This window comes from Aotus nancymaae, unplaced genomic scaffold (genome assembly GCF_030222135.1).
Source record: "Aotus nancymaae isolate 86718 unplaced genomic scaffold, 86718_ANA_hifiasm-v0.15.2.pri h1tg000076l, whole genome shotgun sequence".
NCBI lineage: Eukaryota > Metazoa > Chordata > Mammalia > Primates > Aotidae > Aotus > Aotus nancymaae.
Genome location: NW_026988491.1, coordinates 17585228 through 17609283, shown reverse-complemented (window position 1 = coordinate 17609283; position 24056 = coordinate 17585228). Strand labels below are relative to the sequence as shown.

Genomic DNA, 24056 nt, shown 5'->3' with positions numbered 1-24056 from the left:
ATCACACTACCAGACTTCAAACTATACTACAAGGCTACAGTAATCAAAACAGCATGGTACTGGTACCAAAACAGAGATATAGACCAATGGAACAGGACAGAGGCCTCGGAGGCAACACAACTTATCTACAACCATCCGATCTTTGACAAACCTGACCAAAACAAGCAATGGGGAAAGGATTCCCTGTTTAATAAATGGTGTTGGGAAAACTGGCTAGCCATATGCAGAAAGCAGAAACTGGACCCCTTCCTGACACCTTACACTAAAATTAACTCCAGATGGATTAAAGACTTAAACATAAGACCTAATACCATAAAAACCCTAGAAGAAAATCTAGGCAAAACCATTCAGGACATTGGCATAGGCAAGGACTTCATGAACAAAACACCAAAAGCATTGGCAACAAAAGCCAAAATAGACAAATGGGACCTAATCAAACTCCACAGCTTCTGCACGGCAAAAGAAACAGTCATTAGAATGAATCGGCAACCAACAGAATGGGAAAAAATTTTTGCAGTTTACCCATCTGACAAAGGGCTGATATCCAGAATTTACAAAGAACTAAAACAGATTTACAAGAAAAAAACAAGCCCATTCAAAAGTGGGTGAAGGATATGAACAGACACTTTACAAAAGAAGACATACATGAGGCCAACAAACATATGAAAAAATGCTCATCATCACTGGTCATTAGAGAAATGCAAATCAAAACTACATTGAGATACCATCTCACGCCAGTTAGAATGGCGATCATTAAAAAATCTGGAGACAACAGATGCTGGAGACGATGTGGAGAAATAGGAACACTTTTACACTGTTGGTGGGAGTGTAAATTAGTTCAACCATTGTGGAAGACAGTGTGGCGATTCCTCAAGGACCTAGACATAGAAATTCCATTTGACCCAGCAATCCCATTACTGGGTATATATCCAAAGGATTATAAATCATTCTACTATAAGGACACATGCACAAGAATGTTCATTGCAGCACAGTTTACAATAGCAAAGACCTGGAACCAACCCAAATGTCCATCGATGATAGACTGGACAGGGAAAATGTGGCACATATACACCATGGAATATTATGCAGCCATCAAAAACAATGAGTTCGTGTCCTTTGTAGGGACATGGATGAACCTGGAAACCATCATTCTCAGCAAACTGACACAAGAACACAAAATCAGACACTGCATGTTCTCACTCATAGGCAGGTGTTGAACAATGAGAACACATGGATATAGGGAGGGGAGCACTACACACTGGGGCCTGTTGGGGGGAAATAGGGGAGGGACAGTGGGGGTGGGGAGTTGGGGAGAGAGAGCATGGGGAGAAATGCCAGATATAGGTGAAGGGGAGGAAGGCAGCAAATCACACTGCCACATATACACCTATGCAACAATCTTGCATGTTCTTCACATGTACCCCAAAACCTAAAATGCAATAATAAATAAATAAATAAATAAATAAAAAGAAACTGATAAATAGTTTATGTATGTGCTGATTTTAATGTATGATCAATTTGTCAAATATTTGAAAATTTTCTTGCATTTTAAAAGCTAGTCATTATTATACCTTTGATTTTTTAAAAAATGTGGCTGGGTGCAGTGGCTCACACCTGTAATCCCAACACTTTGGGAGGCTGAGGCAGATGGATTCCCTGAGCTCAGCAGTTTGCAAGCAGCCTGGGCAATACAATGAAACCCTGTTTCTACTAAAATAAAAAAAAAAAAATTAGCTGGACATGGCGGCGTGTGCCTGTAGTCCTAGCTACTCGGGAGGCTGAGGCAGGAGACTCACTTGAACCTGGGAGACGGAGGTTTAGACTTCATCTAAAAGAAAAAAGTATTAAAAAGGGAACAGGCCAGGCGCTGTGGCTCACACCTGTAATCCTAACACTTTGGGAGGCCAAGGTGAGAGGATCACTTGAGCCCAGGAATTCAAGACCAGCCTGGGCAACATGGCAAAACCCTGTCTCTGCAAAAGTACAAAAATTAGCCAGATGTGGTGGCACTTGCCTGTAGTTCCAGCTACTCAGGAGGCTGAGGTGGGAGGATCACTTGAGCCTGGGAGTTTAAAGCTGCAGTGAGCCATGATTGTGCCACTACACTCTAACCTGGGAAACAAAGCAAAAAGAAAAAAAAAAAGGAACAAACTTTACTCAGGAAGGCATACAGATGGCAAATAGTCATAAGAAAAGATTTTCAGTATTATTAGACTTCAGGGAGATGCAAATTGAAATCACAACACAGTATTGCTACACTAAATAGAATGGCTAAAAATAACAAAACTGAAAAAAACACCGTGACAATAGCAAGTGCCAAGAGTACACAAGACAGCTGGAACTCTCATCTGTTGCTGATGGGAATGCAAAGTGGGACAGTCACTTTTGATAGCAGTTTGGCAGTTTTGTTAAACATACATGTGCCATGTAACAATTCTACTCCTAGGTATTCCCCCAAGAGAAATGAAAGCATATGTCCCCATAAAAGACCCATAGATGAACGTTATAGCTTTTTTATTTATAATGACCCCATCTGAAAATGACCCAAGCTACCTTCAACAGGATGAATGGATAAACTAACTGGTGATATAACTACACAATAGAATAGTACTTAGCAATAAGATAGAATGAACTTCTGACATAGACAGCAACATGGATCCGTCTCAGAAGCATTATGGGAAATGACAGAAGCCAGTCTCAAAAGCTGGGCTGCATACTGTGTGATTCCTTATATCCTTGCCATCCTGGAAAAGGGGCAGAAATCATGTCTGTGGTTGCTAGGGGCTCTGTGGGGAGGGGATGGGCTGCAAGAGGGCACAGAGGCACTTCATGAGAGACAAAAGTGGAGGCGGTAGACAGCGGTATATATTTCTCCACATTCATCTAAGTGCACCCTGTAGTGGGCAGTTTTGCCTGTGTGTAGATTCCGTCTCAACCTAGAGAAACAGCTGTAAGTAGCTCTGCTCCTGGACTACTGCAGTGCTTTGTCCAGGGAAATGGGAAGGTCACATTGCTCTGTCCTTTTTTGGTTTATGAAGTGATAGAGACTTACAGTGATGGCCTGTCACGAGCTACACGGCTGTTTTGTTAACGGGACAGCAGGGTTGATGTTGCTGGGGCGTCCCAGTTCCAGCTTCCTGTTGGCTCTGTGCTCAGCCAATTTGCCTCTTGTCCCCAGCAGTGGTCATGGGACCAGCACAGGCTCCTCTGCAGCCTCTAGGCTGAAAGCTTACACGGAAACCTAAAATGTATACTTACAGAAACATTCTTCCTACATTCATTGCGGCTTTCCAGATTTCAAGAGTTATCGTGTGAATGTGTATTGCACCTCCTGTGTGTGCTGATGGGTGGTACCAACATGTGACTTGTTAAGAAATACCCTTTTCTTTTCTCTAAACCTTTTCCCAAGAGTTCTGAAAATCAGAGAGGTAGGCAGGTTTCAAGAGAGCCAAAATACATGATTTGATGGTGATTACCAATTTTAATACTGTTGGTAATAGGGAGCTAAAAACCAGCTCTGCATTGTGGGTTCATGTCGACTGTCAAGGCTCAGTTAGGGCCGTGATTACCTCAGCTCCTCCTACCACCAGCTCAGTGACACCGAGTTGCTTGTTGGGTATTTTTTTTGTACTGCTGTAACAGTAAGACCTCATTTTAAGGGAAGGGTGCACATAATGTCACTTCAAATGAGCTGTGAAAATGCTCGCTTTTGACTTTCTCATAGGAGCCGCTCGAGTATCAAATATGCTCAGGTTCAGCTCATGTTTTGATGAGCCGCTGAGCTGCCAAGCTGCCAGCCTTGCTGGGGGAGGTCTTTGAAGGGAATGAGCAGAGCCGGAAGTCTCATCTGTCTCTGGAGAAGGCTGCCCAGGCTAACCACCTTCCAGGGGTCTTTGCTTTTCACCAGGGTTCTGGTTCTCATAGGGGTGGAGCCATCTCAGCCGATCTAGCTCAGCCTCAGGGACAGCTCTTCCTCCAGGTGCTGCAGCCCTCTCCCCTCCCCTTGCCCATCTCTATGCAGGGCCAGGCAGAGAGATTTTTAGAAAAGGTAAAACTAGCAAGGGGTTGACTAAGATTTTTGAAAGCAGTGGGAGAAAAAGGATGAAAAGAGATAATTTTTCTGTCAGATTTCCTCTGGGTGCTCAACTATCAGCAACTCAGTGCTCTCAAGCCAGCAGCTCAAAGAATGAAACATATTGAACATTTTCATTTTCACCCAAATTAGCCATTAACATTTTCTGTTACTCTGTTATTATTTATAATTTAGGCAAACTAGTTTCTCTTTTCATATGCAAAAAAAGGCAGTCAAAACTCGGCTTAGCCCTGACAAAGCTTTGCCATCAAGACAGTCCTACCTGAAACCGTTTGAAAAACTGCCTTCAGACAGAGTGCAGTGCCTCACACCTGTATTCCCAGCGCTTTGGGAGGCCAAGGCAGGCAGATCACGAGGTCAAGAGATCAAGACCTTCCTGGCCAACATGGTGAAACCCTATCTCTACTAAAAATACAAAAATTAGCTGGGCCTGGTGGTGCGTACCTGTAGTCCCAGCTCCCTGGGAGGTGCAGGCAGGGGAATGCTTAAACGAGAGGCGGAGGTTGCAGTGAGCCAAGATCATGCCACTGCACTCCAGCCTGGGCGATGGAGCGAGACTCCGTCTCCAAAAAAAAAAAAAAAAAGCCTTCAGCTCCAGCCCAGCCACTGTGGCTGCAGGATCTTGACAAACCACATAACATCTCTAAGCCTTTTTTTCCACATCTGTAAAATGGGGACACTTATTCCTGCTAGGTCGGGGGAGACAGTGTTTGGAGATGTAAAACACCTAGCAGGATGGCTGGCACATGGTAGGTACTCAGTAGGTGGGAAAGTGTTTATGACTATGATTGGGAAGCAATAGCCCAGCATATGATGGATGACATCAGAGCAGAAGGCTTTGGTTAGATGTCACCTACTCCAGGAAGCTGGCCCCAGCCCCTCAGTCTGCATGAGGTGCCCTTTCAGGCATCCTCAGCCCCACCCCTTCCTCTGTGGTAGCTCTTCCTGAGCCAGTCTGCCTCCCTCCCTGACCCACGGCCCTGTTTCTACTTGGTACCCAACCTAAAGAACATTCAGAAGTCCCTGTTCACTGCTGTGCATGATCCTGTTAATAACAAAACAAAGAGGCTTGTTATCTAACAACACCGGGTGCCTTTCAGAGTCTGGGAGAGGGATGTAGTAAACATGCAACCCCAGGGGCACATCGGGGGCTGGTTGACATCGAGGCCATTTGTGCAGCAGCCAAGGACAGGCTGTCCCAAGCCCCTGCCTCCCAGCTGGTTCTCTCTCCTAGGTCGGGAACTACAAGCGGACCGTGAAGCGGATTGACGATGGCCATCGCCTGTGCACCGACCTCATGAACTGTCTGCATGAGCGGGCACGCATTGAGAAGGCGTATGCACAGCAGCTCACCGAGTGGGCCCGGCGCTGGAGGCAGCTCGTGGAGAAGGGTAGGGAGACCACCGCACAGGTCCTGCCTGTGAGGACCTATGAGCACCTGGAGGCAGTTGCGCCCCATAGGGGCTCTGGGCAGATTGTGACCCTCTCTATGCCAGTTTCTTGTCTTTTGAGATTGGGGCAAGAGTGCATCTCCCAGTTCCAGGGTAGGGTGTGATTTTTATGGGGAGCATTAGAGTGCTCATCCCCAGCAGGCACAGGCTTCATGAGCTTCCGATCCCTTTCCTTGGGGTCACAGGACTACAGCCCTTGTCATCCATAGGACATGCTTGCACTTGCTGAATTAACCCAGAACTTGAGTACATTCCTATCACATTGAGGGCCTTGCTGCTCAGCATCTTGGTTTCTAACACTGAAAGCTATTTGTTTTTAAACTTGGCCATGTAGCAAGTCAGATGAGACTAGCTAGCAACATCTGGCAGGCTTTCTGAGTTTGAATTGTAAGGGTATAATTACAGGTATTGTATGGCAGAGGTTTCACCCCATTCCATCCCCTCCTAGAAGCTCAGAAGATTCTGCAGCTTCGTTAGTGCCACTGTTATGTGGGCTGGGGCCATGCTTAGAACACACTTCCCAGCAGTAAAGTGGGAGCTTGACTGATTCCAGGCTTTCCAGCAAGAAGCAAAGCAGCATGGGTTTCTCAGGGTGTGTTTTGGGGCAGGCTCTCCTGTGCCAACCGGCTATCCTCAGGAGCTAACCAGGGGAGCCAGGCTCCAGGCCAGCCATGTCTAGTCCAGCTGCCTGTCCTTTCCCGTGATGCTGACTTGGGCCATGTGTCTGGGCTCAGCACAATCCTTAGTGCAGGATAGGTACTCAGGCTGTGGAGCAGGCCTGTGGTGGAGGAGGGGCCTGGGATCGGTCAGCTCCCTTGGTCGGTGGCACTGTCATCGTTTCATTTCCACCTGCTCCAGCCCCTGTCCCGGGATCCAGCTGTCAGTCAGAGCTTGAGGTTTATAAAGCACCCTTGCCACCCTCACCTTGTGAGTCTGGCCGTGGTGTTGCAGACAGGACAGGAATGTGCTCATTTTAAGACGCAGAGGGTTCCAGCTTCCGGGGCTGCGTTCTGTTGTCTCCAAGCCCCCAGAGTCATGTGCCCTCTCTGGGTTCTAACAGCCTGCTCTCCCTCCAACCCATTTCCGTCATGACTTGGCTCACTTGGTCACTGTCCCCGTGACCGCCTTGAGGACTGGCTATGGGTCTTCTAGATTTCTGTGTCAGCTCTGTCATGGCTCTCCCTTCCTCCAGCCTCACGTCACCCCAGCCTACCCCCTTAATAGAAATGCCAGCCTGAATTAGGGCTTCTTTCCTGAGCCTCGGGGACTGAGAACAGTGAGTAGGGAGAGGCGACTCAGCCCCTCCTGCCACACTTGTCCATAGCAGGCTCCTGCTTCCTCCTCTCCTTCCTCCCACAGGACGGGTTTCCATTCTGCCGAGGGGACAGTCCTCATTCCACAGTGTTCTCGAGCTTGTGCTTGGAGCTGGGCTCTTTTTGGGACTGAATGAATGCAGTCCTGCAGAGGGAGGCAGTGCAGGGCTGGCCAGGGGCCAAGCAGGGCTGATAGGAGCCATGCCAGGAGAGGCATTGGCGTGTGCGGGTGGGTGCCCAACACCTGGAAGAAGCGTCCGCTCACTTCAGAAGGTCCCCCCTTCTCTGGCCACCTTAAGTAAATTAAGACTTCTAAGATGTGGAAATTTTAGTTTTTAAAGAGTTCAGTGGCTTTAAATAAAGGAAAGGCATGGCGGAGCACAGTGACTCATGCCTGTAATCCCAGCACTTTGGGAGGCCGAAGAGTGTATCACCTGAGGTCAGGAGTTTGAGACCAGCCTGGCCAACATGATAAAACCCCCTTCTCTACTAAAAATACAAAAATTTAGCCAGGCGTGGTGGTGGGCGCCTGTAATCCTAGCCACTCGGGAGTCTGAACCAGGAGAATCTCTTGAACCCAGAAGGTGGAGGTTACAATGAGTCAAGATTGCGCCACTGCACTACAGCCCGGGGCAACAAGAGCGAAACTCCATCAGATAGATGATAGATGATAGGTGATTGATTGATAGATAGATAGATAGATAGAGTTTCTATCTCATAAATAAATAAATAAAATAAAGGAAAGTCATGTAATCCCCCAATTTTCCTAACACGAGTGGCAGAGCAAATTCGGCTTCAGGAACTGAAAAAGGCACAGAGTCCCTGAGAGAAAAATATCTGAAACAACCAAAAGGAAACCCTCTCTGTGGTCTAAATGCCCACATGAACAGCTGAGGTATGAGCAGAGGAGACCCCACCACAGCCAGCTCAGAGTGACCCACAGCTTCTCTCCCCTGTGTAGGGCCCCAGTATGGCACCGTGGAGAAGGCCTGGATGGCCGTCATGTCCGAGGCAGAGAGGGTGAGCGAGCTGCACCTGGAGGTGAAGGCCTCACTGATGAATGAGGACTTCGAGAAGATCAAGAATTGGCAGAAGGAAGCCTTTCACAAGCAGATGATGGGCGGCTTCAAGGAGACCAAGGAAGCCGAGGACGGCTTTCGGAAGGCACAGAAGCCCTGGGCCAAGAAGCTGAAAGAGGTACGTACCTCCTGCAGGCTTCCCTGCCCAGCCTCACTCTCCCTGCCTTCCCACCTCGCTGTGCCTGGCGCCCCACCAGCAGCACCCCCTCCTGCACCCAGGACTTCCTGCCATTGGCTCTAGGCACAGGAGGCCAGACCTGGTAGAGAAAAAGCTACTCCTCAGTCTAGAAGCCCATTGTGGCTGACATTTACCCAGGTTCAAGACGCTGAATGCTCTATATGCATTCTTTAAGTTTTTTGTTATTATTTTTTGAGATGGAGTCTCGCTCTGTCACCCAGTCTGGAGTGCAGTGGTGCAGTCTCGGCTCACTGCAACCTCTGCCTCCCAGGTTCAAGCGATTCTCCTGCCTCAGCCTTCTGAGTAGCTGGTATTATAATTACAGGCGCGTGCCACCACACCCTGCTAATTTTTTGTATTTTTAGTAGAGACAGGGTTTTACCATGTTGGCCAGGCTGGTCTTGAACTCCTGACTTGAGGTGATCCATCCGCCTTGGCCTCCCAAAGTGCTAATTTGTGGCTTTGGCTCAAAGAAGGAAGGATCTATTAAATATGTGTGTGTGTGTGTGTGTTTGTGTGTGTGTGTGTAAAATAGCCATTAAAACAAGGGGAAATGTGACCGATCACTCTGCCTCCCCAGCATAGCCCTCTCGCTTGTGCTAGGTTCCTTCTCAGAACTTTCTTTGTATTTGCTGATCCAGCGGCCTGGCGTGGTCTTCCTGGGATGTCCATACCCCTCCATGTGCGTGCTCCATGCCATCTCAGTTGGCTTTCTCCGCCCACGCCGTGCTCCCTGTCTGTCTTCCCCTCCACCACACTTAATGCCCTCTGATAGACTCTGGCATGTAGCTTTTCCTTTACTGGATCTGCCTCCCTCAACTCAAATGGAAGCTTCACAAAGGCTCGGGCTCTTGTGTCTCTTGCTGTGTCCCTGGTGCCTCGAACCATGCATGGGGTAAAGCAAATTCTCTGTAGATATGTGTGTTAAGTGCGTTCCTGTTGGGACGAGTTGCTGTGATAGTAGACATACAGTTTTCCACCTGCTTTTTCCTCCCCTCTTGGTAGCACAAGCATTCTCATGGTCTGTGTAACCTCTAGGGAGGATCCTGAACTCCCAGCGACATGGCATTCAGGAACGAATTCCCCTTGTAGGTAGAAGCAGCAAAGAAAGCCCACCATGCAGCATGCAAAGAGGAGAAGCTGGCTATCTCACGAGAAGCCAACAGCAAGGCAGACCCGTCCCTCAACCCTGAACAGCTCAAGAAATTGCAAGACAAAGTAGAAAAGTGCAAGCAAGATGTTCTTAAGGTAAATTGTACACTTGGTTTTACACGTCGAGTGCCACCGTGTCGCTTGTTCATGTGTCTGACACATAGTAAGTCTTCTGTAACTGCTTGGGTGAATGGGTGGATAGAGGGATAAATACCAGTAAAACACACCCCTGCCCTCAGGAATGCCACAGGTGAGTGCCCTAGTACCTAGCCTTGTACCTGCTCAGTCGAGGGGCAGAGCCAGGCTTTGGGCAAGCTGTGGGGAACAGACGGCTTCTTGTGCTCAGAGACGCAAGGACAGCTGGGACTGCTTCAGGGAGCCGCTTGTGCCTGCCAGCATGGGTGTGGCCAGTGGCGGGTGTGAATGGGTGTGGTGTGTGCTGGTATAGAGGGTTATGAGGACCAAATTACCAGTGGCCTGGACAGCCGGGCTGAGTAAGGAGCTTAGGATGCTGCTGACCAGGAGTCACTGAGGAGGGCCTGAGCCTGGGTGGGACTGGGGAGGAGTTGAGGAGGGTGAGATGGTTTAGAAGGATTGCTCTGCTTGTGCAGGGACAGGGGCTGGGGGCAGAGACCTGGTGGAGGGCCTGCAGGCTGGGAGTGCGTGTCTGGGAAGCCAGGTGGGAGGGGACACGGAGGTGCCATGCAGTGTCCACAGTGACAGGCTCTGAGAGTGAGGCAGAGGCGGCTCTGGAGCCAGGAGTGTCAGAATGGTGGCCTTTGGCCAAGGAGAGACAGTGACCAAACACTGTGGCATCCTGGGTGCCCTTCCATTTCTGTTGTGAAGGGGAGATTTTCAGCCCCAGTGGGTTAGTGAGAAATCAGTGTAAACTACGAAGTGTTCTGCAGATGTAGATAGTGATTCTGCCTGGAAGGTCCTAGAGTCACAGGACTTAAAACCAGACAGCGTCATCGTCTTGTGATTTGAAAGTTCACAGGAAGTGAGGGCTCAGCCCTCAGCCCCACCTCCCCTCCTTTGCTCAGCCATGAGGGCTGGGGGGGTGTCATTACCAAGGGCCTGCCCTGCCTTGGTGTTTGGAGAAGAGATTCCCAACCGGGATTTGCAGAGAGAGATGGAATGAGGTAGAGAGAGGCTGTACTCCAGGAACAGGACGTGGGCCAGAGGGGAGGCAGGAGCCCTAAGCTGCTTTCACTACCCACCAACCTTTCCAGGCCTCAGATGAGCCTCACTCTTCCCCTGTCAGTTAGGGGGTGCCATCCCTGTTTTATGAATGAGGAAACCAAGATCAGAGAGGTTAAATCACGTGCCACCCAGCAGGTGAGAGCAGGGACTTCTGACCTGAAGCCTGTCCATATGCCCTTTCTCCGCTGTTCCTCACCGCTATGCCGTTGACGTAGCAACGGGAACACGTCATCTACATGAGAGTTCATCACTCAGATCAAGTGTCAGAATCCTATGGGAAACCCCCCTCACCCCCATGCTGGAGCCAGGAATCTAGGCTTTTGAAGCAGCCCAGGTGCCTCCAGGGTGGGATTAGGTGAGGAGCCTGGAACCATCTACTGAGTGGCTCAAGAAGCACAAGGTCCAGGGAACTCTCAGGCCTTTGCTGGAATCCCAGGGAATCAAGTATCCAGAAAGGTACCTGAAGGAAAGATGGAGCTTCTCCATGTTGGACGAGGGTGTGCCTGTCAGAGAGAGGGAAGCGGAGATGGAGAGGAAGAGAGGCTTTTCGTGTTTGACAGCCACCCAGGACATCAACTCAGGCTTCTGCAGAACAGGCCCAGGGCGTGAGGTTGGACATAAGCGTCTAGCAGGATGAATGGGACACTTTGTTGTGGGTTCCCTCCTGTGGCCCTCCCTGCCTCTGTGGTCTGACTAGTGACTGCAGGATGTGAGAGGGCCTTGTGGGCCTAGAGCAGTCCCTCCCTCCCACCCTCCTTGACGTGGTTTCCAAAAACTGGCATACAGCCTGGACAACATAGTGAGACTTCATCTCTACAAAAAATTTAAACATTTCGCTGGGTGTGGTGGCATGTGCCTGTAATCCCAGCTACTTCAGAGGCTGAGGTGGGAGGATTGCTTGAGCCCAGGAGTTCAAGGTTGCTGTGGCTATGGTCACACCACTGCACTCCAGCCTGGGCGACAAAGTTGAGACCCCATCTCTAAATAGGTAGGTAGGTCGATGCATACATACATACACACATAGACATATATACCACTGCTGACTGGGTGCACATGTACTTTGGTGTTTATCAGCTGTCATCTGCATCTTATAGCATCCATGAGAAAATAACTTTTTGCATTTAGTGCTAAAATATTATAGTCCACCTAAGGGTGAAGGCCGCATCTTGTTTTACTCCATGGGTGTTCGTTGAGAACTTTCTATGCCCTGCAAGGGGATTTCCTGAGCAGTCATGACCTGCTTAGTACCTTGCCTGTGCTGGGGGCAGGACCTGGGGCCAACAGGGTCGGCACAGGCTGAGGGCAGGGGCAGCCCATAGTTGGAGCGTCTTGTTGCCACTGAGTACCCTGAGAGCTCCCGGGAGGATGTTGTGTCTTAAAGGCTCCTGAGAGGGGACTGCTCTGTGTCCCTTCAGCAGTATCTTCCAGATGCTGGGCGCTGAACCTACAGCTGTATGTCTCAGGCTGCTGAGCTAGGCTCCCATGCAGGGCTACCAGGTAGTGGGCACGGACAGGGACAGTGGGTTGGTGGTTGGGCATAGGGGAATAGCCACAGTGCTATACTCTTTCTGCTGGGCATGCCCCAGCGCTGACAGGGGTGGCCTTTTCTTACAGGCACAGAGGACCCAAGCCCAGCCATCTCAGGAGGCTCAGAAGCAGAGCAAGGACCCAGATATCAGGAGAGGAGAAAGGGGCAGGAGTTAGGGCCCTAGTCAGGGACCTAGTCTCAGGAGTCTGGGGATGGCTTCAAGAAGAGTGGTTGCTTTGGAGCCTGAAGCGGAGTCTCCCAAGGACTGAGACAAATGAGTCAGAAGAGGGCATCTGGGAGGGGAGCACGGGAGCCACATGGGCAGGGTAGACTCAGTCCCAGCTGTGGGCAGAGAAGATGCCTCATAGGCCTGCAGTGGCTCAGGGAGTGCTCCATCCTTCCTCAGAAGGCCCCACACATGTTAAGGACAGCAAAGCTTAGACCTAAGTGGAGCCTGTGACTATCCCTGTAATGGAAAGAATTGCAATAAATATACGTGGCGTCAGCCCTGCTGTCCTTTACCCACCCCAAGGGGCCATGGTCCCACCAACTAACAAAACCACCTAGCCACCACACTGGTGGCCCTGCACGCCAAGATGAGGGGGTGCAAGGAATTGTGTGCCGGTGTGAGTTCATTGACCTCGAGGCACACCCCACCAGATGAATGTGCCCACTTTAGCCACAACTTAGGAATTTCACACATTTTCCAGCTGTCCCTGGATACTCTTGAGATAGGCCACATCTGCTTTTAATGTTTCCTGCCTTGCAAAACCCTTTCTTGGGACAGTCTGGGAGGGAGCAGGTGCATCAGGGACGGAGTGGGCTGAAGGACAAGGGAAGGAAGACTTTTTTTGAATGCCTTCTTCCTGCAGCCCGTCATTTACATATCAGAACACTGTGAAGGAGAGAGTGTCCTCATCTTCTAACAATGGACAGTGAGGCTCCGAGATGAGAGAGAGCTGCAAGATTCAGCCCCAGCCCTACCCTTGCTGTAGGCCAGATCTGAGGCTTGAGGGTAGCCAGGCACAGCCCTTCCCTGCAGGGAGGAGAGGACATGGGCGTGTGGCATGCTCAAGACCACACACATTGTGCTCTGGGGAGACTGCTCTTCACTGGGATCTACCTGTCTAGGCCTTGCTGCTGCTGAGAGGCAGGGCAGATGGCAGGAGTGTGATTGACCTTGCAAGAGTGGAGGGACTGGGACTTGAACTTGAAGTCTCTCAGAGTCCTGAGCTCCTGCTTTTTCTTTGCATTTGGAGTCTGGGGAGGCCTGAGACACTACAGGGGTGGGGTGAGCCGAGGGCGGAATGAAAGTGAACCTTTGTCTTTTGCCTGGATTTTCCTTTAGACCAAAGAGAAGTACGAGAAGTCCCTGAAGGAGCTTGACCAGGGCACGCCCCAGTACATGGAGAACATGGAGCAGGTGTTTGAGCAGTGCCAGCAGTTCGAGGAGAAGCGCCTGTGCTTCTTCCGGGAAGTTCTGCTGGAGGTTCAGAAGCACCTAGACCTGTCCAATGTGGCTGGGTAAGTTTCCTTTGAGCCAAAAAATACACATCATTGAAGTCAACGGAAAGTGCTTTTGAAGCAAACTCAGATGCTGCTCCCTGGTTTGGGGTGGCGCGTTCATCAGGAGACCTCCTCACCGCCCTCATGGCCTCCTGCTTCTCTGAAATCTGGATGCCATGGAGGGCCCTTGTGCTGAGCCTTTCTGCAGCTGCAGACATGGCTGGCTGGACCGGTGGAAGGCCGGCTGACCCAGCCAGTTACTGAGCAGATAAGGCGAGGCCCACTCTGCCAGCTCCACGTACAGGTCTGGGCAGGAAGGGAGGCTGCCTGTTTTGGGGCCACAGCTAGGACCAGTGCAGCTGACATCTCTAAAACCCACTAGGGGTGAGTCTGGCATGTCTGGGCTGGTTGTGCCTGGGACAGTCTTTCTTTGAGGCCCTTTGTGATCAGCTGACTGCTTAGTGGCTTTCAGCCCCCAGGACAGCACATACCCTCTGAGACTCTGTTCTGAATTGTGACATGGAAGCTGTGCTGTTTCTTCTGTGCTTCCCTCATCTTTGGTCTGTGATGCCTTCACCAGGGCAGAGGTTGCAGCTAACTCAAGGGTGTGGACCACTGGCATCCGTCTAGCAGAACTGTGTAGGGGCACATTGCAGGTCATGGCTTGCTGTAACAGGAAACACTTCCCCTTAGTCTCCTTCTGTATGAAAATCATCAACAGCAATAGTTATTGCACAGCTGCTACTCTGCCACCGTTCCATTTTTATGACAGTCTTGTAAAGTGGGTGGCACTGACCCCATCTTATTGATGAGGAAGCTGCGGCTGGACGAGATGAAATGACTCGCCCCAGCTGGCAGGAGTGGGGCGGGGCTGGGCTGTGTCGGGTTCTTCTGCGTGTGGAGTGACTCCCATTATGCAGATGGTTGTCTGTCTGTGTCTGGATTTCCCCCTTTTAATACGGGCACCAGTCGTATGGATAAGGGCCCCTGCTGGTGACCTCATTTTACCTTGATTACCTCTATAAAGACCTTATTTTCAAATAAGGCCACATTCTGAGGCTCTGGGGTTTGAACTCCAGCCTGTCTCCCGTGAAAGACACAACTCGGCCCTTGATGGAGGGGATCATGCCCACTCAGCAGAGGAGGAAACCGAGGCCCAGAGAAAGTACATGACTCACCAGCCACAAAGATTATAAGTGAAAATATCAGGTCCAGCAGTGATCTGTACTCCTCCCCTGCAGGGCAGCTTCCTAGGACGTGAGCCGATGGTGGCTGCCAGGCAGAAGGCGGCCCTCACCCCGTCTTGGTGTGGATGTGTTCTTCAGCATGGGGTGACCGGTGTGTTCTTCAGCACCAGGTCATCTTCACATTCTGCATTTGCACGTCTGGGTATAAAGCTTTTCTGACGGAGATGAGAAATGAGGGGCGCTTTCTAATGCCCTCCAGTTTTCTCTTCCTCAACTCTGGGCCTGATTAAATAGGACCACACAGAGTGGTGGCCCATGCAGCCCACCTGCTAGTGCCTTTTGCATATGTGACGCAGAGGTTCAGAAGCACCTAGGCCTGTCCAGTGTGGTCTAGGTCGCCACATGCAGTCATTTATCACCACCTGGTTTGCCGGTTTGATTTAAAGTTCATTCATCAGAACCCTTCTGTGCACATGTCAGCCTGTGATCTTCCCACCTGAACCAAGGGAGGGGTGTTCTGGATCTGTCATGAAACCAACTCTAGTATAGGGGCAGAGACCATAGGACCTCTTGTGGCTGGCACTGGGCTGGGACAAATGGTATCTGGTCCCTGCCTTCCAGAAGAGCCATGTTTCTCTCTCTGATTTAGCTACAAAACCATTTACCGTGACTTGGAGCAGAGCATCAGAGCAGCTGACGCGGTGGAGGACCTGAGGTGGTTCCGAGCCAATCACGGGCCAGGCATGGCCATGAACTGGCCACAGTTTGAAGTAAGTGGAGGGTGTGCCTGTGACTTCATCAGCCTGGGAGGGGACCTGGGTCCACAGAGTTGCTAGGTGATGTCTTTCTCATTCCAGACTCTATGTTGGTGTTTGCCCTGTTTATCAGGCAGCCTTTTTTTTTTTTTTTTTAAGAGATGGGCTTTCACCATATTGGTCAGGCTGGTCTCAAACTCCTGACCTCAGGTGATCTGCCCACCTTGGCCTCCCAAAGTGCTGGGATTACAGGTGTGAGCCACCAGGCCTGGCCTTCAGGCAGCCTTAGGCATAGCATAGCTAAGTATAGACCAAGCTTAGTACAGGCCATAGCCTAGTACAGCCCAAGTTCTGGTTTAGAGTCTCGGGGGGCCACAGGCATTCCCGAAGGCCTTCTGAACTTCTCATGAAGTCGCAGTTACGTCCTCTCTAATTGGGAATGTTTGGCTGTCACTTGGCCACTGGCATTTTCTTCCTTCCTAGTCAGTCCCAGGAGCGATGGGATACACAGGACCTCAGGTCTCTGCCCCACCGTGTGGGATTGCCGGGAAAGGGGCAGCCACAGTGCCCCCCTCACAGTGGGCTAGGGGAGGGGAGGCGGTCTCAGTGGGCAGCCCTCCTTACCCTTCGAACAAAGGACTTTTCCCTACTCCAGGCAGTAAATTTGGTGAAATTCAAAATGAACATTCTTCTTTTCCCATCTTGGGGGTCTGAGTCTTTAGCTATGTTTACATTCGAAATGCAAGGGCCTGGGGATCTCAAGACTCACCCAGCCCTAGGATTGGGTCACCAGGCCCCATCTGGCACCCTGACGGTAGCATAGACGGCAGCGGCCGAAGGTCCTGCCGCCCCCGTTCCTGTGTGATGAGGAAGCATGTGGCGTCAGCTGCCCCAGCGGGGATGCTGAGGGCGACTACCTCTGCCATGGGCTTGGGCCTCATGGCTTCTCTGACTCAGCAGCGGCCAGAGCCCGGGCTGCATTCAGATTCTGCCTCACCTCTGACAACCTGTGGGAAGCTGAGCAAACGATTCGCCCTTTTTGTGACTCAGTTTTCCCATGTGTGCAATGGGAATGACAAGAGCACCCATCTCCTGTCAGGGCTGTTGGGGAACACAGTGACTTTGTCTATGCAGGGCTGTTGGCTTGGGCCCACCACTCAGAAGCCTCCTGGGTTCCTCGTAGCCTGCAGTTTTGTCAGTCCTCACTTCTACACTTCTTTTGTGGCCCTTAACAGGAAGGTTTCTCCAAATGACAGTGTGGGCGCTGCCGCCAAGTACTCCCCTGCACAGCCCCAAGACTTGCTCCCGGTAGAAGGCTGCAGAGCAGCTATGCCACTTCCACAGAAGCACTGTGGGAGCGTGGAGGGCCAGAGCCTTCCCAGGTGGAAGTGACCCTAGAGGGGACAGCACAAAGCCCTGCCTCTCCTCTGGAGCCACATACCAGGAAGGTTCGGCTGATGTGTTTTGTGTACAGCTGGGGCTTCAGGCACAGCGAATATTTACTGCCTGGAGTGGCACAGGAAATCACCTGTGAAACTTAAGCTTGAGTCCCTTCGAGGGGCCCATCAATACCTAGAGAGGGGAACAGTGGGGAGGACTATTTGACAGTCTGTCTCCTGGGGAGGGTATTCCAGCCAGAGCCCAGGGGTGCCTTTCTCTGTGGGTCCATGGGCTGGGAACCAGCCCCTGTGTGTTCCTTGTACACACGTTTGTAGCTATGAGGGGACCATGCCTGACTTTCTCTAATGCACTGATCTGTTTTTATTTTTCATGCCACAAGGATGAAGTAAGTGTCTGTGTTCAGCTAATTCATAGAGTGCCATACGCCTTGCAGGGTGTCTGCGTCCCGCGTGGGTGTGTGTGGTGCTGCCCCAGCCAGGCTTGTAGCAGTTCTGCTGAGGCTGTGCTGCTGTCAGGGTGGTTGAGAGCCTGGCCTTCCTTTCAACGTTGGCTTGATGTTGATCCCATTGGCCTTTGGAAACCACCCAATCAGGATCAGGCTGGATTTATACTCAGAGGTCACTGGGGAGAATTCTTAGGTTCCCATTCAGTTCTCTGTCAACCTATTTTACTCAGAAAATAGACAAAAAAGTGGCCCAGATTTGGGGTCAAGGGCCCAGGTCTGCCACCCACTCTGTGTGGGCAAATCACGTTGCCTTTCTAGGCCTCAGTTTGCTCATCTGACAGATTGACAGGTTAGACAGGATGCTTCTGCTAGGCTTCCAACCTAGAAGTTCTGTAAGCACGTGTGAGCAGAGCTGTGGACTCAGCCATACCAAGTTTTAATCAAAGTTGTCTGGTAACTGGTGGAGATTTGGGGGAAGGAGAACTCGTTAAACCTGTAGGCACGCATTCAGACACACACGGGCATGCACACAGTCTTCTGGAGAATCAAGACACAGCCCCCCTCCTTGGTTTTGCCCTAGTATGTTTGCAGTTCAGTTGGTGAAGCCTGTTCACTGCCCGGGAACTTGTGAGGCTTCGGGGAGGAGCGTGCTCTGCTTTGTTTTGTTAGCCCCAGCGTGCTGCTCACATCACAGAGGAAAAGTCCCAGGGCAGCGAAACACAGCGAGGGCCCTGCTCCTCAGAGACCGAGAGCGCGCTTGCCTGCCCCTTCTGTTAGGTGGTAGCCCTGGTTTTATTTGCAGTTCAGGCCCATATTTCTGCATGTCAGGCTTGCTGAGGTCTCCAGAGCCAATTGTCTCAACCCTGTGGCCCAAAGGACCATTTAGGGTATTGACATGAAGGATCTTCAGCACTTCAGGACAAGTGCCTCAGAGGCTGGCTCCTGTCTACTTTGGGAGGCTCAGCAGACACCTTGGGAGGCCACAGGGGCCTATGCTGGCCTGAGGGGGCTGGGGCTAAGAACCATGGTGGACAGGGTCAGGATCAGGAGGCCCCGGACTGGGATACAGGACATCGCGTGTCAGGCCCAGTCCTCGCCACCCCTGCTGGACAGTACTCCTCTGGGAGGCGAGCGGCATGGCCTGTTGGGGTGGTTTTAGAGGTGCCAGCCTCCAGGCCCTCTGATGAGCCCCTGCTTTGAACAGTGAAGGGGCTCAGATCGTTTGGGTTCATAGGTGGGACGTGACAGCCTGAGGTCTTCTGGGAAACCAGGGAGAGCAGGGCCCCGAGTCTACACATCACATGTACAGAGCCGACTGCAGGCTCACTGGATAGGAACTATGGACAGACGTGGCTTCCAGCAAGTGAACCTCAGGTTTCTCTCCCTCAACACCTGTTGCCCAGGAGTGGTCTGCAGACCTGAATCGAACCCTCAGCCGGAGAGAGAAGAAAAAGGCCACTGACGGCGTCACCCTGACGGGCATCAACCAGACAGGCGACCAATCTCTGCCGAATAAGCCCAGCAGGTGAGCAGGCGCCACCTCCATCCAAAGGAGGCTGCCCCATGGGGGGGCCCCCCTGGGCAATCTGCACAGTCCAGGACAGCCCCAGCCTGAACACCTGGGAGGTTCCTGGGCTTCTGCGCTCTGTGGGCCATGGCCCAGGGGCATTTCTGGGAAGGTCATCTTCCTGCCTGGTACCAGAGCTGCTGACGGATCCAGAGAGGGAGGCTTGGCCCCAAGCGTCAGACCTGAGCGGGGAGGAGCTGATGACAGGGTTGGCATTCGTGTCCCCAGGGATGGCACTGCCCTGCCCAGACACTGGTTGAGGTGCCATCCCTGGGTCCCTTGGGCAGCTGAGGTCCTGCCGAGGTTCATGCTCACTCCATATTGTGTGCAGGTGCCAGTCGAGGGAGAGACAGGAGAGGACTGCTGGGTGTCTCCTTTCCAAATTACCTCTTCATTGGGAGCACTGTTTATTTCTGACTTAGTTATTGGCTGAAAATGAGAGCTATAAGGGTGGGACTGTGGTTGTTAGAACCTTCTGGAAAGTGTGGGCTAGAGGAGGACTCCCTACAGGACCTGCCCAGAGGCCTCCGTGTCGCACTCAGTAATATCATTTCATACTGGGGCTTCCTAAGAAGGCTGAGCCCAGGTTCCCATGACCTTCCTGCAGCCCCAGGCACTGAAGCCCTCACCCAGGATCCCCAACAGGTTTGGCTGTCGTCATTCCGTTGCTGTGCACACCGTCTGGGCAGGTGGGCTCGGCAGTAAGTGCCTGTCCCAGGGATCATGCTGGCACCTGTGTGCCTGGGGATGGAAATGGGAGGGAAGAAATACTGCCTCGGAGGAGACCCTGGTGGCTCTGGGCTGGCCAGAGCTGCTGCACAATTCAGCCGCCCCCACTGGTCCCCTCTCATGACAGTCTGCTAGGGAAAGGTGCCAAGGAGGAAGGAGGGCTGGTGATCTCAGACATGTGGCCTGGATATTGGCCACCAGCAGGCTTAGGTCTAGAGTCCCTTGCCAGGCTGAAGCGGATGAGGCAGTTACTGGCCACTCAGGATCACTCTAGTGGCATTGGAGGCATGTCTTCACCCCCCTTCCTTGGTTCTGGGGTGGTGGGTGCTCGGGCTGAGCCCTCCATCCAGTGCCTGCACCCTGAGGCCCTGGTCTGTGGAAGTAGAAGGTGCTGCTGCCCAGGGCAGCCAGGTCTGTAGGATCAGTGACTTGGTGGGGCGCAAGTGCCCTTGGTGCCTGTCTGGTTGCTTGACGGTCTTGCTGTGGTATTCCTGTGGTCTTCCTAGTGCGTAACTCAGCTCCTGGCTCCCAGCCCTCAGGCCCAGATCTCTGTGGTTCCCACACTGGGCCTGGCACACAGTAGGCAGTTGCACGAATGGATTTTCCCTCTGGAGTACCAAAGGAATCCTTCTTTCTGCCTAGAAAGGGCTGTGCAGCAGGCTCTGGCCCTGATTTTGGAAGCTCCAGCCCCACAGAGCAGAAGAGCGAGCCTTGAACCCCTTAGTAATAGGAGGAGGCCGAGGAGTCCGAAGAGCTCAGAGCCCCCTCCCTCTTATCCATGAGAGCCAGCCCCTCCCAGACTGTTACTCTCAGAGGAGACTCTGAGGGGCTCTTTGACCCATCAGCTCACAGTGGTAGTAGCCAGGACAGGGGAGAAGCCCCAAACCTGGAAACCACTTTTGCTCTAGCTGTGGTCTGTCAGCCACCACCCCAGTGCCCCTGCTCTGGACTGTCTCCAGATGCAAGGAAGGAAAAGGGAAATTGAGTCCTCTCCTAGGCACCTGGACTGTGTTTCACAGCTGAAGTATTGCCCACATTCTACTACAGTAACCTTTCTGTTGAAACACCATGGTCCCCTCCAGTCACAGGAGGAGCCGATTTGTCCCATGAGATCCTGCAGCTGGGAGTTGCCAGGACCCTCACGGGCCCCTGCGGAGCTGGGATCCCCTGAAAGCTCTCTCTCTCCATAGCACCCTTAATGTCCCGAGCAACCCCGCCCAGTCTGCGCAGTCACAGTCCAGCTACAACCCCTTCGAGGACGAGGACGACACGGGCAGCACCGTCAGTGAGAAGGAGGACACTAAGGCCAAAAAGTTGGTGAACAAACGCTTCCTCTGGTCCCACTTCACTCGCTCTGTCTTGCTCCCTCTCCCTCTCTCTTTTTCTCTCTCTGTCCAGGGGTCTCGCCACTCAGCATTCAGCAATGCACAAAGCCCTGCAGGAAGTGGGCACCTGGCGTGCTGCACCCTGGCCCACCGCCTGCTGGTGCACAGGCTCTCTGGTGTCCCCATTCCTCAGGGAGGCACAGCTAACAATCTTCGTTGCTTTTTCTCTGTCCTCTGTTAACCCCTCAAGGCCCCAGCAGCACCACCACAGGAAAACAGACAAGCACGCAGTCTGTGCTGGGGACTAGAGAGCAAGGCTCCAGGTGGGCCTCTGTGGGACTCTGCTGTAGGCATCTCCAGCCTTCTGCTGCTGGAAGGCCTGTTGGTGGCTCAGGATGAGTGTGGCTGGCACAAACTCTCACTAGGGCTGGCTCCACCTGTGCTGTCACGCCAGAGAGCTGTGCTCCTTCGGAAGGAGCCCTCAGCCCTGAGCCCCAAGGCTCCAGTGCCCTCCCCTTGCAGGGGCAGGGGCCTCACACCGTCTGCCGGCCCGGTGCTGAAGGCCCTGTGGCCACCCCTTTCTTGCAGTGTGAGCAGCTACGAGAAGACCCAGAGCTATCCCACCGACTGGTCAGACGATGAGTCGAACAACCCCTTCTCCTCCACGGATGCCAACGGGGACTCGAATCCATTTGACGAGGACACCACCTCGGGGACGGAAGTGCGAGTCCGGGCCCTGTATGACTACGAGGGGCAGGAGCACGATGAGCTGAGCTTCAAGGCGGGTAAGTGGGCTCCCCCAGCATCCCGAGGAGGAGGGCTTCCAACCTGCAGGTTGTGGGGTCCTTTTTTTTTTCTAAGTCTGAAAAAAGTTCTTGCTAGTTTTACTTGTAAGTCACTGCAGGCCCTTCCCCAGTGCCCTGGCTTCATTTTCAAAAGTAGCCAATTGGCTTGGTATGGTGGCTCATGCCTGTAGTCCCAGAGCTTTGGGAGGTGGAGGCGGAAGGATTGCTTGAGCCCAGGAGTTTGAGTTCAGCCTGGGCAACATGGTGAAACCTGTCTCTACAAAAAATATAAAAAATTAGGCCAGGCGTGGTGGCTCACGCTTGTAATCTCAGGATTTTGGGAGGCTGAGGTGGGCGGATCATGAGATCAAAAGTTCAAGACCAGCCTGACCAACATGGTGAACCTCTGTACTAAACACACACACACACACACACACACACACACACTAGTCGGGGGTGGTGGTGCACGCCTGTAAACCCAGCTTCTCAGGAGGCTGAGACAAGAGAATCACTTGAACCTGGGAGGTGGGGGTTGCAGTGAGCCGAGATCATGCCACTGCTCTCCAGCCTGGGTGATGGAGTGAGACTCTGCCTGAAAAAAAAGAAAATTGCTGTTTTAGCACCTAAGGAAGCTGGGGTGCCCTAAGGCCAAAGCAAACTCACAGCAACCCAGATTTCCCTTTATCTTGCCTTCTTTTTGAAGCTTCTCCAGAAGCAACATCTACCACTCCAAGAGGGAGGCTGGGCCAGAAGTCAACCCACACGGGCTGAAGTGTGCCCCTGCCCCTAGGCTACACTGTGGGAAAGGCTGCCTTCCCACCACCACTCCAATCCGCCACTCAGCAGGGAAGCTCGGGCCTGGGGGCTGTGCCCAGTGGCCTAGCTTCCAACCAGCCTTCAGCCACCTCGGCACCCAGAGTGCCAGATGCTGTCCCCAAATACTCATCCCCAGGGCTGGTTATCAGGTGCCTCTGCCCAGTTTCAGAAGTTTTTTGTTTGCTTGTTTGTTTTAATGTGCCTTTAAGCCGTTTTCATCCAGTTTCTGATACCTTTGGTTGGGGTTGTTACTCCCGACTTTGTTGGTTTATTTGTTTATAATTTCTTTTTTTTTTGAGATGGAGTTTCGCTGTTGTTACCCAGGCTGGAGTGCAATGGCGCGATCTCGGCTCACCGCAACCTCCGTCTCCTGGGTTCAAGCAATTCTCCTGCCTCAGCCTCCCGAGTAGCTGGGACTACAGGCGTGCGCCACCATGCGCAGCTAATTTTTGTATTTTCGGTAGAGACGGGGTTTCACCATGTTGACCAGGATGGTCTCGATCTCTTGACCTCGTGATCCACCCGTCTCGGCCTCCCAAAGTGCTGGGATTATAGGCGTGAGCCACTACGCCCAGCCCTGTTTATAATTTCTAACATCTTTTCAATCCTATTGGGTTTGACAGTAATTTTGTAATTTAAAATGTTTCCTCCAGCTTCAAGTAAATTGTCAAAAGCAAACTGAAATGAACTGTTCTAATCACCAATTCACATTTGCACAATGTGAAAGCTTTCCTGTCCATTCTATTTTCTCTGTTCTTCTGCTTTTTAACAATGAAAAATTAGCTCCCAGCCAGTGTGGTTCGACTTACGTCTCTTGCAGTGCTCTGGCTGCTTGCCACACGGTAGCGTCTGGTTGCACGCCTCATCCTAGCCTTTTTGTAGCCTGGAGCCAGGCCTGTGAGCACAGCAACCCAGGAAGGCAGGACAAAAGAAACGCCAGGGACCGAGGCATGAAGCGGTGGGAGGAGATTGTGGTTCATCACGACTGCTGCCCTGTGGCCCCTGCATCTGCTCCTGATGCCTCTGGGTCAGATCTGCAGGAGCACTGGTCTGGCGGAAGCGGCATGACAGTGGGAGGTTGAGGCAGTGCCATCATCCCAGGGTTCTTTTGTGTTTTAACACTGAATCCTCAGAGCACCCCCAGTCTGCAGATGAGGGCCACAGTCCCAGGATGTGGAGGCAGTTGGTCCAGGTCTCCCAGTCGGGGGAGCACTGGAAGCCCCAGATGTTAGCTCTGTAGGCATCTTGACAAGTATTGCTGTCATACAAAATAAAAAGCACCAGGGAAATGCTAAACCAGGGGGAAAATTGCATGTAATTCTGAAAAATGGACCAAAAAATGCTGAGTTACAAAACTACAAACAACAATAAAGGCAAAACGGCACTGAGACTATCTCTTTTCCACCAGTTGCATGCTCCTGACAAGGTCCAAGCCAGCAGGCCCCACTGGCCTTCCCTGCAGTGAGTTATCAGAAGCACACAGGCCCCTGCCCACTTCTGGGTTCTGGGCTGCTCTGCTTCCCTAACCTGGCAAATGCCAGAC

The 24056-nt window shown here is 52.0% G+C and overlaps 1 protein-coding gene across 6 annotated transcripts in view; it reads left to right on the top strand.

The window, feature by feature from the left end:
* The window catches only part of PACSIN2 (protein kinase C and casein kinase substrate in neurons 2), a 142675-nt gene that overhangs the window by 103758 nt on the left and 14861 nt on the right, over window positions 1-24056 (top strand). For 5 of the 6 annotated variants that reach the window (XR_010339396.1, XR_010339395.1, XM_064368169.1 and 2 more), the window contains 8 exons: window positions 5328-5484; window positions 7819-8054; window positions 9207-9362; window positions 13346-13521; window positions 15340-15460; window positions 18695-18816; window positions 20778-20900; window positions 21501-21697. Coding sequence is in view for 4 of the 6 variants with exons in the window: in XM_064368167.1 (XP_064224237.1) it covers window positions 5328-5484; window positions 7819-8054; window positions 9207-9362; window positions 13346-13521; window positions 15340-15460; window positions 18695-18816; window positions 20778-20900; window positions 21501-21697 (1288 nt within the window). In the remaining 2 variants the exon portion in view is untranslated. The remainder of the gene's footprint in view (window positions 1-5327; window positions 5485-7818; window positions 8055-9206; window positions 9363-13345; window positions 13522-15339; window positions 15461-18694; window positions 18817-20777; window positions 20901-21500; window positions 21698-24056) is intronic. The other variant, XM_021668653.2, reaches the window with a different exon arrangement.